This window comes from Saimiri boliviensis, chromosome 11 (assembly GCF_048565385.1).
Source record: "Saimiri boliviensis isolate mSaiBol1 chromosome 11, mSaiBol1.pri, whole genome shotgun sequence".
NCBI classification, from domain to species: domain Eukaryota; kingdom Metazoa; phylum Chordata; class Mammalia; order Primates; family Cebidae; genus Saimiri; species Saimiri boliviensis.
In genome coordinates, this window is record NC_133459.1 from 19,892,390 (window position 1) to 19,908,230 (window position 15,841).

General features: G+C 56.7%; 1 protein-coding gene across 7 annotated transcripts in view; it reads left to right on the plus strand.

The window, feature by feature from the left end:
- ALPL (alkaline phosphatase, biomineralization associated) overlaps positions 1-15,341 on the plus strand; it is a 71,535-nt gene extending 56,194 nt beyond the window's left edge. For 6 of the 7 annotated variants that reach the window (XM_074380233.1, XM_003934904.3, XM_039474199.2 and 3 more), the window contains 8 exons: positions 165-339; positions 1,071-1,246; positions 5,100-5,243; positions 7,178-7,247; positions 10,421-10,555; positions 12,812-13,003; positions 13,513-13,632; positions 14,320-15,341. In XM_074380233.1, the coding sequence (XP_074236334.1) occupies positions 165-339; positions 1,071-1,246; positions 5,100-5,243; positions 7,178-7,247; positions 10,421-10,555; positions 12,812-13,003; positions 13,513-13,632; positions 14,320-14,585 (1,278 nt within the window). In that variant the 3' untranslated portion in view covers positions 14,586-15,341. The remainder of the gene's footprint in view (positions 1-164; positions 340-1,070; positions 1,247-5,099; positions 5,244-7,177; positions 7,248-10,420; positions 10,556-12,811; positions 13,004-13,512; positions 13,633-14,319) is intronic. The other variant, XM_074380234.1, reaches the window with a different exon arrangement.
- Positions 15,342-15,841: the final 500 nt, after the last annotated feature.

The following is a 15,841-nucleotide window of genomic DNA, read 5'->3' on the forward strand; positions in this document are numbered from 1 at the left end:
ACTGTGGCTCTGGAGGGCTTCAGTGGGCAGTGGGCCTGGTCAAAGGCTATGGGGTCCTCTCTGTGCCCCTCCCGCCCCAGTCCCCATGGTGTGAGTCGAGGCGGGGTGGGCGGCCGTAGGGGCGAAGGCCTGGCCATCTCCTCACTCTCCTCCCCCACCCGCAGACGTACAATACCAACGCCCAGGTCCCTGACAGCGCGGGTACCGCCACCGCCTACCTGTGTGGGGTGAAGGCCAATGAGGGCACCGTGGGGGTGAGCGCAGCCACCGAGCGCTCCCGATGCAACACCACCCAGGGGAACGAGGTCACCTCCATCCTGCGCTGGGCCAAGGATGCTGGTGAGTTGGGGGAGCAGCGGGGGGCAAGGCCAGCCTCAGGGCCTGTCTGGGCCTCCGTCTTTCCGACTGTGTTGTGGGGAGGGGTGGAAAAGGCTTCTCTGCAGAGCTCCCGGTGCTGATGTTCTGGGAATCTATGAAATAGCTATGGGATTCCTTCCAGGACAGGGGAGGCTGGTGTTCTGGGGTTCACTCAGTGGTGGGTTCTGGTCCCAGGTCATTTTCCTGAGTCTATTCTTTATTTGACTATAAAATGAGTGGGAAACATAGGCCCTCCTAGGTTTGGTGTGAGGAGGGAGAAGACCCAGCCAGAGCTAGCACGTGGGGTGCAGTCCGTGGCCACTCCCCTTTCCTCCTCGGAATTGGGAGGCCCAGCCCATGCCCCCAGGAACGTCAGTCAGGGGCCAAGGCCAATACACAGGTGATGGAGCCACAGTCCACTGGAGCTCCCTCAGGGGTCCTGTGGGCGCCTTGTGGTAGGGGAAGACTCCAGCCATGTGCTCACAGCTCAGGGGCCTTTGCGGTGAGGGAAGAGGGTCCCAGAGGCAGTGCTCCAGCTGCTCGGCTACTTGGAAGCCACCCCCACACACCCACTGCTGTGGATGGGGAGATGGAGGCCCGGGCAATCCTTGGAACTGAAGGGAGGCCTGTCTTTAGCGGGGAGTGGGAGGGAGGAGGCAGTTGGGACACACCGATCTGTGGATGAAGCCGATCCCGCTCCTCCGGTCCCCCAGGGAAATCTGTGGGCATTGTGACCACCACGAGAGTGAACCACGCGACCCCCAGTGCTGCCTATGCCCACTCAGCTGACCGGGACTGGTACTCAGACAATGAGATGCCCCCTGAGGCCTTGAGCCAGGGCTGCAAGGACATCGCCTACCAGCTCATGCATAACATCAGGGACATCGAGGTGAGTCCTCGGGGGCAGCCGGGGAGGGATGGGTGGGGCAGGGCCTCAGGTGGGCAGGAGGCCTCAGGCCCAGGCTGGCCCAGAAAAAGTGGCCTGGCCTGGCTCCCCACACCCCTGGGAGGCTCCCGGCCCATTAGGGGATTTGCGGTTGAGGCAGGCAGGCACTGTGGGATTTCTCTGTGGCAGGGCTTTGGGAGGAATGCTCATGTGACCGCCACCACACCCCAAGAACCAGGCACCCAGGGATTCTTCCATAAATCGGAACCTGGTGCTGTGCCCCACCTCTGCCCCCCACTACACAGGGAGCTGGTAGTGGCAAAGTGCCATCTGCCTGTCCTGTGCATTCACATGGGCACAGATGGGCACATATCTATACACTCAGCCAGCACACCCCGCAAACAGCTGGTGTGTACAATGGTTGAGTGCCAGCTCTCGTGTTTAAACTTCCCGAGTTCCAGACCTTACCCTGCGTTTTGCTAGCTGTGTGACTTTGGGTCAGTTACTTAACCTCTCTTAGTCTTCCCTTTACAACTCCTTCGTGAACTGTACCTGCCTCGTAAGCTCATGCCAAGAACTGAATAAGATAATCCCTGCGGAGCTCAACACAGGGCCTGAGGCTTAGCGAGTGCCCAGAAGGTAGTAGCGCTAGGCAGGAGCCACATGTCCTCGCCCTGAAACACGCTTCAACAAACTGAACTGACTCATGGAGGCAGAAGTCAGCCGTGTGATGCTTACTCTCTGCGCTTAAGTGAGAACGTGCAGCTCATTCCTTTTCAGGCTTTTATTGCCAACTGTGGGCAAAGGCTGAGGGCATCTGGGGACTTCTGCTACTTGAGCCTGGAATGGGGATTCCGTGAGGGACAGAGAAAGCTCCCCGCCCCCCGCCACCCACCTATCCCTAACCTCTCTCCCCACCACCAGACTCACTCACCTGCCTTCAGCCCTCCATGCACTGCCCCCACAAATGTCTGGGGGTCACTTGGCCCCTCTATAGCAGAGACCCATGTCTGCCCTTTTCCCAGTGTGGTAGATTAAGCACCCCCTTTTAGGACACCCAGTGCTGTCAACCCCTTTCAGTGAGCAGATATCTGAGGCCAAGCCACCCATCCTGGCTTGCCTTCACCAGACACGTGGCCTGGGGCAAGTCCCTTCCCCTCCCTGTGCCTTGGTTTCCCCACCTATGCAACAGGAACAGAGAACCACACTTGACTGCTCCCAGGGCCGTGGGAGGCCGTGATGAGGTCATGGAGGTGAGAACATTTGTTGGACAGGCACAGGGTGTAATTACATGGGGCTGCTCCTCAGAGGGGTTTGTCAGGGACAGCCCGAGCAGGGGACAGGCGCTTAAAGGAAAACCGAGGGGAGGGGAGATGTTTCAGGTTGGCGGGGGCAGGAGGTGAGGAGGGGGCCACAGGGGCCACGTCAGGGGGCACAAGCCAGGGAGTGAATGGGGAGGGAGGACCTGTGTGAGAACCCCTTTCTCTCCTCCTCTTCCTTTCTCTCCCAGCCCCACCTGCCTCTCTATCACCACCCCCCTCCAAAAGCCCCTCAGTCCCCAGACTGTACATGAAACAAAAATCCTGGTGTCCACCCTGAAAATAAATACTGTTGCTTAAAAAAAAAAAAGAAAGAAAGAAAGAAAGAAAGACACAAACCCAAACCCCAAAGCCAAACAGCAAGTCTGTTATTTGGGAGTTTAATGAGCCCGTGTAAAGTCCCTGCCTGGCTAGAAACGATGAGGCTCCCTCCAGGAAGATTGGGGGCTTCGTCTTCCACTCGGAAGATGCCAAGAGGTCAGGTTCTGTGGGAACTGGGTGGGGGGCAAGGGACCCGTGACCTGGGGTCCTGTTCTTCTTCCCCTCCCAGCCCGCCCTGCCCCCTGAGCTCCCGTCTGCTGCGGGGAGCAAGGACTTTGCGTCTCCAAAGTGCTCGGCTCCCTACTCCTTCTGGCAGTAGGAGTGCCTTCCAGTGGCAGCCACCCCCCGGGCGCTGGGGACTTCCCTGGATGACTGTCTTTCCTCCTGTAGTAGTTCTGTGGACGGATGTTAGTTAGATTTTATTTTGTTTTATTTTTGAGACAGGGTCCTGCTCTGTTGCCCGGGCGGCAGTGCAGTGGTGTGATCACGGCTCACCGTAGTCTCAACCTCCTGGACTCAAGTGCTTCTCCTGGCTCAGTCCCTTGAATAGCTAGGAGCACAAGCCTGCACCACCATGCCCGGCTCATTTTCGAAACAAATTTTATGTGTATAGACAGGGTCTTACCATGTTGTCCGGGCTGGTCTCAAACTCCTGGCTTTGAGTGATCCTCCCACCTCAGTCTCTCAAAGTGCCCAGCCAGATGCATTTTATAGATAGGGAAACTGGGCTCACAGAGTTTAGGTGGCAGGCCCTTGGTCAGTAGGCGATCGAGTCAGGGTTCAAACCCAAGTCTGACTTCAAAGCCCATGGCCTTTCCAGGGCCCCATGAGTCAGGCTGGTCCTGGGGCGCCTTTCTACCTCACCTGCTGTCCTGTGTTCCTGGCTCCCTATGCACCCTGCAAAACTGAGATTCTAAGGTGGGAGATGGAGTGGAGGATAGAGCGGGGGACCTATGAGGTGCAGGCCTGGAATGGTGGATCTGGGGCCAGCGTCAGCCAGGCTCTGCGCTCCCAAGGTGTCAGCCAGGGGCAGTGGCCGGGGCTGGCGCCCGCGGTGACAAAAGAACACTAGTGTGGTGGTCACCTCGGGCGGCTGCTGTTATGCGCTTGGCCCTGTTTTAAAAATAGTCAGGACTTCAAACATGGACTCCCAAGGAAAACAAACAGTCCCGCGTCCGTCTGCCCGCACACAGCAGCCGGTGGGTAAAATTAGCCTGGTGGTGACTACACAGCCGTGAGGCCCGGCCCTGCTGTTTGCCCAGGCTGCGGTGGGCTGGCTCCCAGCTGGGCTGCCCCAAAGACCTCCCTGGCTGGAGCCTCTCCCTGCACGCGTGCAGCCTCTCACCATGGGAGAGGAGGCTCTGGGAGTCCCTGCCCTCAGCTGCATGGATACGGCAGGGCCCTAGTGCCATAGCTGGAGAAGCCCTGGGTTTGAATCCTGACTCTGCCACTTCCTGGCTGTATGGCCTTTGGGGGAAAAGAAACATTATTTCTGTGCCCAGTTTTTTAGTTGAAAAACAGGTGACCAGGGTTAGTTGCAGCCTTGGTATGAAGTTGAGTAAGAATGTATCTTTTTTTCTTTTTTAAATGGAGTCTTGCTCTGCTGCCCAGGCTGGAGTGCAATGGCACAGCCTTGGCTCACTGCAACCTCCGCCTCCTGGGTTCAAGTAATTCTCCTGCCTCAGATTCCCAAGTAGCTGGGATTACAGGCACGTGCTACCACAACTGGCTAATTTTTGTATTTTTAGTAGAGACAGGGTTTCACCAGGTTGGCCAAGCTGGTCTCAAACCCCTGACCTTGTGATCTACCCACCTTGGCCTCCCAAAGTGCTGAGATTACAGGCATGAGCCATTGCGCCTGGCAGAGTAAGAATGTATCTTAAGAGCTTAGTGCCTGACATACAGTGAATGCTCTGTACACCGTGTGATTCTTATTCAAGTGGGAGTTACATGGATTCTGGGAAGCCAAGAAAGGTAAGTTATCAGCTCCTCTGATACCTCATCTGGAAGCACCAAACCACAGCCCCGACAGATTCATGATTTCATCTCCCCACACCGGACAAGTAGGGCCCAGAAAGGACTGAACCCCGGCTCACCAGGCTGGGAAAGTGTCCACGCCATCCCCAGGGACGCCAGGAATCCAGGTTCCAGGCTGAGGTCACTGAGGCTTCTGGGCATCTTGGAACCCTGCAGAAGTGATGGCTCCTCTCTTTTAGGTTATTATGGGAGGTGGCCGGAAATACATGTACCCCAAGAATAAAACTGACGTGGAGTATGAGACTGATGAGAAGGCCAGGGGCACGCGGCTGGACGGCCTGGACCTCGTCGACATCTGGAAGAGCTTCAAACCGAGACACAAGGTATCGGTTTGTGCTGGGGCCATGTGGCTGCAGAGGTGGCCTGGGACGGGGAGAGGCTGTGTGACCCCCCCCCCCGAAGCTCTGTTGTCCTCTGTAGAAAGGGCATCAGAATTCTTCCTCCATGGGCTCAAATGGCCTAAGAGATATGTAAGTGGTCCATGGTCAGTGACGGATCATTTCCTTCCCTTGGAGGGAGGACCAGAGAGAGGAGGGCGGTGAGGAGGAAGCCGGGTCAGGGAAGGACCTGCGTGGACAATCAGTCGCCCTGAGGACCTACTGTGTGTAGGCCCCTGGCAGGGCATGCATGAGGCACAGAGGCTGATAAGGAAACATGGAACGCTGTGTGCCTGCTTGGGGGGGCAGACCACAAGGAGGGGCACGAAGCCCTGGGCAAGGAGGAGGATGAGGAAAGAGGCAGCGCCGCCTGGATCAGGGGAGGGCATGACGGGGAGGCCTTGGTTGGCCCCGACGTGTGAGCCATGGAGGGAGGGGGCGCCCTCCACAGTGAGTCCCCCCTTGGCTCCGGTATGGAATGGATTGGGGCAGGGAGGCTGGAGCTCCGGCAGGACCCTAAGCTCCGGCTTCTTGGAGCGGCCTCTGGCCCTTTAAATCCCAGCTGCTGGCCTGCGGGCCTGGGGCAGCTGGGGTCTGGAAATGACTGTGGTCAGGGCTGAAGACAGTGGGGAGTAGCCTGGCAGCCACTTTGATGTCACTCTGGGGTTGGGTTTCTGCAAGTTCCAGGACTGGCCCCTGGGGAGGCCTCGTGGGATGAGGCTGGGCCAAGAATGAGGTGGGGGTAGGGACCAGGGAAGGGCCCCGTGGGGTCGGTGGGGGTGTGGGACCGAGTGGCTTTGAACCCTTTCCATCCCTTCTGAGTCAGCTCAGGCTGGACCAGAGCCCCCTCCCAGCTCAAGCCAGAGAGACACCAGCCTCAGTTTCTCTATGTGGTACACGGGGCCAGAGCTTCATCCTTCTTGTCCAGGCAAGGGCTTACCCAACCAGGGGCTTGGTCTGGACCCCTAAGATGGGTAGAGAGCTTCGACACCATGGCCCCAAGCCTGCCCACGCTCAGTATCATTTAGGTCCCATGTAGACCACATACCCCTAGAAAATGGTGCCTTAAGAGTGGGCCTAGAGTCAGTTTCACCCTTCCCACTTAGTAGCTACGTGGTCAGCGTGCCTCAGTTCCCTCATCTGTAAAGCGGGAGTAACAGGAACGGCCTTGGAGGGAGAGAATATGGGAGCCACCTCCAGGAAGTCCTCCTCCCCACAACAGCCCAGGTGGCTTGAAAAGCCACTGATCCCACTATCATTGCCAAGTGAAGGCAGGGGGTCTCCTAAGGGCACACAGCAGCTCCTCGGCTGCGCTGGAACCTCCGGTCCAGGCCCACACAGGACCCTCTCCAGGCCCAGCCTGGCTGGCTTCTTTCCATGGATTTTATTCCCTTGGGAAACAGCCCTACCTTTATCTTCCCTCCTAGATGGGGTCCCCAAGGCAGAGCTGGGACTTTGCTTCCTCCCTGGCCCTCCATGGCCTCCAGAAAACACAGCCCACGCCTGTCAGCACTCAAGGACCCTGGAGACCTGTGCCTGCCTCTTGTCCCATGATCCCTCCTTCCTGACCCCAGGCTGTTCAATTCCTACATGCCCTCCAGGGCCCCATTAGAGCATCACCTTCACCAGGAAGCCCTCCCTGGTCCTGTGTCTGGGCCCGCAGCCTCCCTGGGATCTATCAGAATTCTCATCCTCTTGAATGATACATTATAATGGGCTATTGATCCATCATTTCTTGAGGTCAGGGATGGTGGGTCCTCAGGGAGGGACTTTTAAGTGAGGGAAGGAAGCGAGTAAATTCCCCGGACTCAGAGCTGCTGGGGTCAGTCCTCCGACTCTCCCTAGACCCCGGCATGTGCTGACACAGCCCTTCCTCCTAGCACTCCCACTTCATCTGGAACCGCACAGAACTCCTGGCCCTTGACCCCTACAATGTGGACTACCTATTGGGTAAGTGGAGGGGGTGGAGTGGAGGATGCGTGGCTTGGAGCCTGGCGGCCGGGGCTGCATGTGGTCAGCACCTGAAGACAGGGCCCCAGCCTGATACCCACTTAGGGGCCTGTGGCCTTAGGCTCCAGCACCTGGGAGGGGCAAGGAAGGGGGTTCTGGTTCCTGGAATTAGGGCTGAAATCCGTTGGCTGTGCAGGGGTATTAGCCCCATTGGGCACAAGAAGAAATCGAAGCTCAGAGAGGGGAGCGGCCCGCAGCATGCAGCACAGCTGACGGCCCAGGCAAGTTCAAACCCTGGCTGGGAACTGGGACTTAACAGCTCCTGGGCTGTGGTGCCTGGGACCTGGAGTCAGCTCTACTGCGTGTGTGGCCAGGACAGAAGCCAGCCCAGTTGCCTCTGTCTGTCCTGATGACTGCCCTCCTCCCCAGGAAATGGGGAGCAGGTGGTGAGGGCGCGGGGGCAGCTTCAGGTCTGGTGGGATGAGGCCCTGAGCCTCTTCCAGCTTCCTGTTGTGCTGAGCAAGTAGTGGCAAAATCTCCTGCAGACATTTCCCAGGGAACATGGCTCCAAGTCCTGGGTGTGTCATTGGAGGTTACAGGCTCAGAGCTGTGCCCCTGGCAGATCCCCCAGACACATGCACACAGCCTCTTGCTCGCCTGGGTCACACGGCTCACACCCAGTACCGCACAGGCTGTGCTTGTACCCATGCATCATGCTGGTTTTGCTCACAGATCTTAGAGCCAGAGTGCTGCGTTCAAATCCAGCTCTACCACCTCTGAGCTGTGTGACCTCGGGCAAGTGATTTCTCCTCTCTCTGCCTCAGTTTCGTCTTCTGTAAAGTAGGGATAATGACTCTCCTATAAATGGAAGATAATGGCAGGGCTGGAGACCACCTCCGTGTTGTCATGAGCATGGCATGAAGTTGTGTTGTATAAGTTATCTGTTGCTGCGTAACAAATTATCTCAAAACTTAGGCCAGGTGCAATGGCTCACACCTGTAATCCTAGTACTTCGGGAGGCAGAGACAGGTGGATCACTTGAGCCCAGGGGTTTGAGATCAGCCTGGGCAATGTAGCAAGACCTCATCTCTACAAAAAATTTTTAAAAACTGGCCAGGTGTGGTGGCACACATCTTTAGCCCCCACTCAGGAGGCTGAAGTAGGAGGATCTGCTTGAGCCCAGGAGGTCAAGGCTGCAGTGAGGTGTGATTGTGCCACTGCACTCCAGCCCGGGTGACAGAAAAGACCCTGTCTTAAACACACACACACACACACACACACACACACACACACACACACGCCAGATGTGGTGGTGCCAGCCACTCAGGAAGCTGAGGTGGGAGGCTTGCTTGAGCCCAGGAGTTTGAGGCTGCAGTGAGCTACGATCCTGCCATTGTGCTCCAGCTTGGGCAACCGAGCAAGACCCTGTCAACAGTTTAAAACAAGAGTAAACATTTATTGCCTCACTCAATTTCTTCGGGTCAGGAATCTGGGGACAGCATCGCTGGGTCTCCCGTGAGGTTGCGGTCATCTGAAGGCTCGGCTGGGGCTGGTGCTTCCAGGATGCTTCACTCACATGGCTGGCAAGTTGGTCTTGGCTGCTGGCAGGAGGTCTCAGTTCCTTGGCACACTGCTCTCTGTAGAGCAGCTTGAGTGCCCTCATAACATGGTGGCTGGCTTCCCACAGAGATCCCAGAGTACATAAACAGAAGCTACAACATTTTATGCCCTGGCCTTGGAAATCACACACTGTCATTTCAATGGCATTCTATTGCATACAAAGGCTAGCGTCGGAGGAGACCACACGAGCGCATGAATTCCAGGAGGCAGGTGTTACAGGGCACCATCTTGGAAGCTAGCTCTTGCCTGCTGCCAAAGCGCGTAGAACAGCATGTGACACAAAGTGAACGCTGTGTGCATTGGAGCGATCGTTTGGCTGTGTACACACTCACAGAACAGCAGCATGTTCTGGAAGGACACGAGAACCAGAAGCACCAGTATAGGACACAGGGTACTTTGTGCCATGGGCAAGGAATGGATCATTCTCCTTATGTCACAAGTGAGAAAACATCCCACTGAGCAGGAGGGACGGTGATTCCAAGCCTTCTGCTGTTTCGATGCACAGGCCACTGTGCCCTTCAAACCCAACATGTAAATGCACACACACCCAAGCTGCACCATCAAGTCCAGGCTATGGTCCTCTGCCTTAGGGCCATAGTACTGTGTCCTGGGCTCTGCAGGCTGGAGGCAGACTGACTGATGGGTTCGAACCCCAGGTCTACCACTTCTCAGCTGACAATAGCTAGCTATGGAACACCTCTGGGCCTCAGTGCTCCTCATCTGTAAAATGGGCATGGCGATCCCTCCGCACCATACTGGCAGGAGTGAAGATGAAAGGAATTGGGGCTGGGCGCAGTGGCTCAGGCCTGTAATCCCAGCACTTTGGGAGCCTGAGTCAGATGGATCGCGAGGTCAGGAGTTCAAGACCAGCCTGGACAACATGGTGAAACCCCTTCTCTACTTAAAATACAAAAAAATCAGCCAGGTGTGGTGGTGCATGTCTGTAATCCCAGCTACCCAGGAGGCTGAGGCAGGAGAATCACTTGAACCCGGGAGGTGGAGGTTGTAGCGAGCTGAGATTACACCACTGCACTCCAGTCTTGTTAACAGAGTAAGACTGTCTCAAAAGAAAAAAGAAAGAAAGGCCGGGCGCGGTGGCTCAAGCCTGTAATCCCAGCACTTTGGGAGGCCGAGGTGGGTGGATCACGAGGTCGAGAGATCGAGACCATCCTGGTCAACATGGTGAAACCCCGTCTCTACTAAAAATACAAAAAATTAGCTGGGCATGGTGGCGCGTGCCTGTAATCCCAGCTACTCAGGAGGTTGAGGCAGGAGAATTGCCTGAACCCAGGAGGCGGAGGTTGCGGTGAGCCGAGATCGCGCCATTGCACTCCAGCCTGGGTAACAAGAGCGAAACTCCGCCTCAAAAAAAAGAAAGAAAGAAATTGGGGGCCTAATTTTGGGCCCACAAGAGCCACCCAGATAAAGATCCTCCCGGCCACCATACACTACCCCCAAGTTGGCTGTGGAGAGCCTGCATTCCCTGAGACACCCCAGATTCCTTGGGGTGCTCCTAGCAGGGTCACGCCTCTCAGCATCCACGTCCTCCTCAGGTCTCTTCGAGCCGGGGGACATGCAGTACGAGTTGAACAGGAACAACGTGACGGACCCATCGCTCTCTGAGATGGTTACAGTGGCCATCCAGATCCTGCAGAAGAACCCCAGAGGCTTCTTCTTGCTGGTGGAAGGTAGGGGTTCCAGGTCTGCTGAGAGGGGGCTGCCGGAAGCACAGCCCTGCTGTCACGAAGGAGAAGTCCCTCTCTTAAAGGGAACTGACTGGTTTTGGGGTGAAGGGAGAGATCCCTTTGGGAGAATGGGTTGTGGAAGGAGACTGGGGCTGCTGTGGACACTCCCAGCCCAGCAAGCTGCTCTCCTTTGAAGATTAATGCAGGTCAGGCTCACTAGTCCAGGAAGGCTTCCTGGGAGAGGAGGTGGGCTTCTTCCTTCTGGTAGTCTTTCTTGGAGACCTGGCCCTGGAGGGACCAGCAGCCCCTCAGCCTCACTGCCCTGAAAGGCAAATCTGCATGCCCCAGCTTTCCCACACTGTGCGCTGACATTCTCAGGCTCTCCCAGCACTGGCCAGTGGCCCAGCAGACAGACCTGAGTTTTGGCCTGGCGCTGCCATCTGCTGGCGCTGTGACCTTTACCTGTGCGCTTCTCTTAAGTGAAGCCAAAAATAGTCTCTCTCTCTCCTAAAGGGTGATTCGCCTCCATTTGTTCATAGACAGAAAGTACTTGGAACGGGACCCAGTAAAGAATAAACCCTGTGTTTCTATTATTAGCCTTATTATGGCTACACAATAGCTAAGGCAGGAACAATAGGAAGTGTAACGAAGTGATAGAGATTCCAGAATCTTCCAATGCTAACAACCCTTGCCCACAGCTGTTCCTCGGGTTGCCCTGCTGAGATCCACATGTATACACACATGCATACATACATGCATACACGTGAACACGTTTGCACATATGCTCACCGCACACACGTGCTCAGCCCCTCCGCCTCCCAGAGGCAAGTGTCCTCCAGCCCAGCTTGGCTGCTTTCTTGCCAAACTCCGGGGTTCCCACTCGAGCACAGCGGTCTCGGCCTGGCCCCGAGCAGGCCTCTGACGCCGAGGAGCCAGCCAGAAACCAGCGGTGGCAAGCATGGGCTCCCCCGGGAGCAGTTCCCTTTGTGAGCAAGGCCAGGATGGGCTGGCCAGGCCGGCTGCTCCCAGAGCCACAACAAAGGGGGGATCTGCCCTGCCGGCCGGCCAGGCCCGCTGTGAGGCTCAGGCTGGTGGGAACAGAGGGCTGCCTGGCGCCCAGGACCCTCTGAGCTGGGAGTGTCCGCCCAAGCAATGCCCTCCCGTTAGCAAGCGAGATATTCCTTTAAGGTCACACAGCCCTCTGCCGCTGGGCCAAGTCTCCAGCCGGGGCCTGGCTGCACTCGCCACTGCATTCCCCCGGGGGTGGGAGGTGGGGCGGAGGTGGTGGGTTTAGGCTTCAGCAGGGCTCTATGGAACCTGCCGTAGGCACTGCCAAGACGCTGGGGACTTGGCCACCTCTCACATCTGGGAGCTCCATGCTTGCGTGGTTTTTTTTTTTTTTTTTTTTGAGATGGAGTTTCATTCTTGTTACTCAGGCTGGAGTGCAATGTTGCCGTCTCGGCTAACCAACCTCGGCCTCCTGGGTTCAAGCGATTCTCCTGCCTTAGCCTCCCGAGTAGCTGGGATTAAAGGCATGCGCCACCATGCCCAGCTAATTTTGTATTTTTAGTAGAGACGGGGTTTCTTCATGTTGGTCAGGCTGGTCTTGAACTCCTGACCTCAGGAGATCTGCCCCCCTTGGCCTCCCAAAGTGCTGGGATTTCAGGTATGAGCCACCGTGCCCGGCCCATGCTTTCTTTTCAGAGGGGATGATTCGAGGTGGAGATGAAAAAATGGAGTTAGGATGAATCACATCTGAAATTGACATCCCAGAAAATCCCACTGTGGGCTTCCTCACCCTAGGCCTCAGTTGCTCCATCTGTAAACAAGGCTTATCATATTCCTCTCTGCCAAGAACTGTTGTTCAGGAAAGAAGAGACATGGGTGTGTCGAGCCAGGCACGTTGTAGAGATTCCAGCCTGCCCCTTCCCTACCTCCCAAAGGCTTCAGTGCCGCCTCCAAGCAGCTAGAGAGGCAGTGCCAGGGGCGGGTGGGAGGAGCACATCTTCCCGGCCTGGTGGATCTCATTCCACATCTGGGCTTTGCCGCCCTCACACGTATGCCTTTGGCCCTGGGGCCGTCCCTCTCTGGCCTCTGTCAGGTTGAATGGCTGCGTGAGATGCCTAGGCTGTGGTGCCCGGCAAAGGTTCCTGTCCTTCCTTCGCTAGAAAAGGTTAATCCGGCAGCAGCGTCATGGGGCTGGGGAGCGGGTCTTCCTCCCTGCCTCCTTCACCCAAGGCCTTTGCTCTGTGTCCCAAGGAGGCAGGATCGACCACGGGCACCATGAAGGCAAAGCCAAGCAGGCCCTGCACGAGGCAGTGGAGATGGATCAGGCCATCGGGCAGGCGGGCAGCATGACCTCCTTGGAAGACACTCTGACCGTGGTCACCGCGGATCACTCCCACGTCTTCACCTTTGGTGGATACACCCCCCGTGGCAACTCTATCTTTGGTAGGTGGGCCTTCTTTGGGGTGGGTATTCCTGGGGGTCTCCTGTCTGCCCACCTGGGAGCAGGAGTGGGTGGGAGAGCCAGCAAGCCCAGAGCCTGGTGGGGACTCGATGACAGCTGGGTGGGGAGGAAGAGTTACTTGGGATGGTGAGGCAGGGGAGTGAGCTGCGTTGTGGTCAGGTGGACAGGCAGGTGGGTGGATGGATGACGACCACATTGGCCATGGCTGGGTGAGAGTGTGGATAGATGAATGGGAGGGAGGGTGGCTGGCTAGATGATGGCTGGATGGAGGGACAGATGGATGGGAGGGACATGGGTACTATGAAAATGGGGGGATGGTTAGTTGCAAGTAATAAGGTTTAGAAGGTGGCTTAGTAGCTTCATGGAGGCATTGCAGGGCCCTTCAAAGAAGATCCCAGGGGCTGCCAAGCCACCAAGGAGCCCAATCTGGGGGCTGGGGACTGTATTCCTGCTGCTCCAACATGACCCTGAACACCCTGTCCCTGTGCAGGTCTGGCCCCCATGCTGAGCGACACAGACAAGAAGCCCTTCACTGCCATCCTGTATGGCAATGGGCCTGGCTACAAGGTGGTGGGCGGCGAACGAGAGAATGTCTCCATGGTGGACTATGGTGAGACCTCCAGGACCCAGGGCTGGGAGGAGACAGGGTACCCCTTGGGGATGGGTTTGGGAATAGGGTGTCAGCTTGTGGTCAAGGTCAGGGGTCTTAGAATGGCTGGGACTTGAGTTAGAACAACCTCAGTTTGAATCACCTTCCACAGTTTAGCAACTCTGTGACTTTGGGCATGGGACTTCACCTTTCTCAGCTTCAGTTTCCTCTCTAAGAGGGTTCTACCTTCTAAGGTTGTCTGAAGGACCAAATGGGTCTGATGAGCTTAGCATGGTACCTGGCACATGTAGGTACTCAATATTTTACCCTCCTTTTTATTGGCTCTATAATATTCCAGTACGTAAGTCTTTGCAGTTAGTTCATCCCATCCCCTATCAATCATTTGTTCTTGATACTCCCAGTGGCTCCAGGGGGTCTAAAGACGCAGCCAATGGTAAAAGGGTCTCCCTCTCAACTCTCCCTAATCCCAGCAGCCCAAACAAGGTGAACGTTCTCTGCAGACTCCTGTGTCAGAACAGGCTCCGGTTAAATCCTGTGGCCTTAGACAAAATGACTTCCCTACATGGAGCCTCCCTTTCCCCTTCTATGAAATGGGAGCATTCAAGCCAGCCTGGGAGACGGGAGAAGCTGCGTGCGCAGCGCCAGGCCCCCGGCAGGCTCTCAGCAGGCGTTTCTCCTGGCCCACAGCTCACAACAACTACCAGGCACAGTCTGCTGTGCCCCTGCGCCACGAGACCCACGGCGGAGAGGACGTGGCGGTCTTCTCCAAGGGCCCCATGGCGCACCTGCTGCATGGCGTCCACGAGCAGAACTACATCCCACACGTGATGGCGTACGCGGCCTGCATTGGGGCCAATCTCGACCACTGTGCCCCTGCCAGCTCGGCAGGCAGCCTCGCTGCAGGGCCCCTGCTGCTCCCGCTGGCCCTGTTTTCCCTGAGCGTCCTGTTCTGAGGGCCCAGGGCCCGGGCACCCACGAGCCAACTTCGGATGTCAACTTCCCACTCCTGGTGCTGCCCATTGCCCGGCAGCCCGCCCCTCAAGGGGCAGGGAAGTGGGGGCCTCCTCGGCCTCTGCAACTGCCAGAAAGGGGACCCAGGAAACCAAAGCCTGCCGCCTGCCCACCTCGCTCCCCTCTGGAATCTTCCCCAGGGGCCAGACCCACTTCTGACCCCCAGCCTTTGCTCCCTCCCCGCTGCCCTTTGGCCAACAGGGTAGATTTCTCTTGGGCAGGCAGAGAGCACAGACTGCAGAAATTCTCAAAGCATCTTATTTTTCTAGCAAACATATTTCTCCAGACCCAGAGGCCCTGAAGCCTCCATGGAACATTCCGGATCTGACCCTCCCACTCATCTCCTTCCCTCTGGAACCCCATGGGCCCTACCATGCTCATGTCCCTGTCCCCAGGCCCAGCCCTCCTTCAGGGAAGATGAGGTCTTTCTCCTCAGGACAAGGCCTTGCTCACGCCCTCACTCCAGGGCCACTGGGGTCCCAGGAAGCCAGTGCCTGGGTGGCCGTCCTGCCCGGGGTGGCCCAGGCTGGGAAGAGCAGGCTGGCAGGGCTCACAGACCTGGGCTCTGAACACGCATGCCAGCTCCTCTCTGAAGCGACTCTCCTGTTTGGAACAGCAAAAAAAAATTTTTTTCTCTTTTTGGTGGTGGTTGAAAGGAAACACAAAACATTTAAATAAAACTTTCCAAATATTTCTGAGGACAGAGCTGAGTCTTTGTGGTCAGTGAGAAGAAGACTATAAGGAGCTTATTTATCTGGGAAGAACTGGCCTCAGGGACCAGGGCATAGGTGGGTTGGGCAGGGGGCAAGGGCCTCTGTCCTGGGGGCTTCACACTCCCTACCTTCCCACTTTGGACACACTGCTTTGTGCAGTTTTCTTATCTGTGAAATGGGAGACAACCCATTTCTGGGTTGCTATGAGGATTAAGGAGGCCGGGCGCAGTGACTCACGCCTATAATCCCAGCACTTTGGGAGGCCGAAACAGGCGGATCATTTGAGGTAAGCAGTTCAAGATCAGCCTGGCCAGCATGGTGAAGCCCTGTCTCTACTAAAAATATAAAAATTAGCCAGGCATGGTGGCACATGCGCCTCTAGACCCAGATACTCCGGAGGCTGAGGCAGGAGAATGGCTTGAACTCGAGAGGCAGAGGTTGCAGTGAGCCGAGATCGCGCCACTGCACTCCAGCCTGGCTGATGA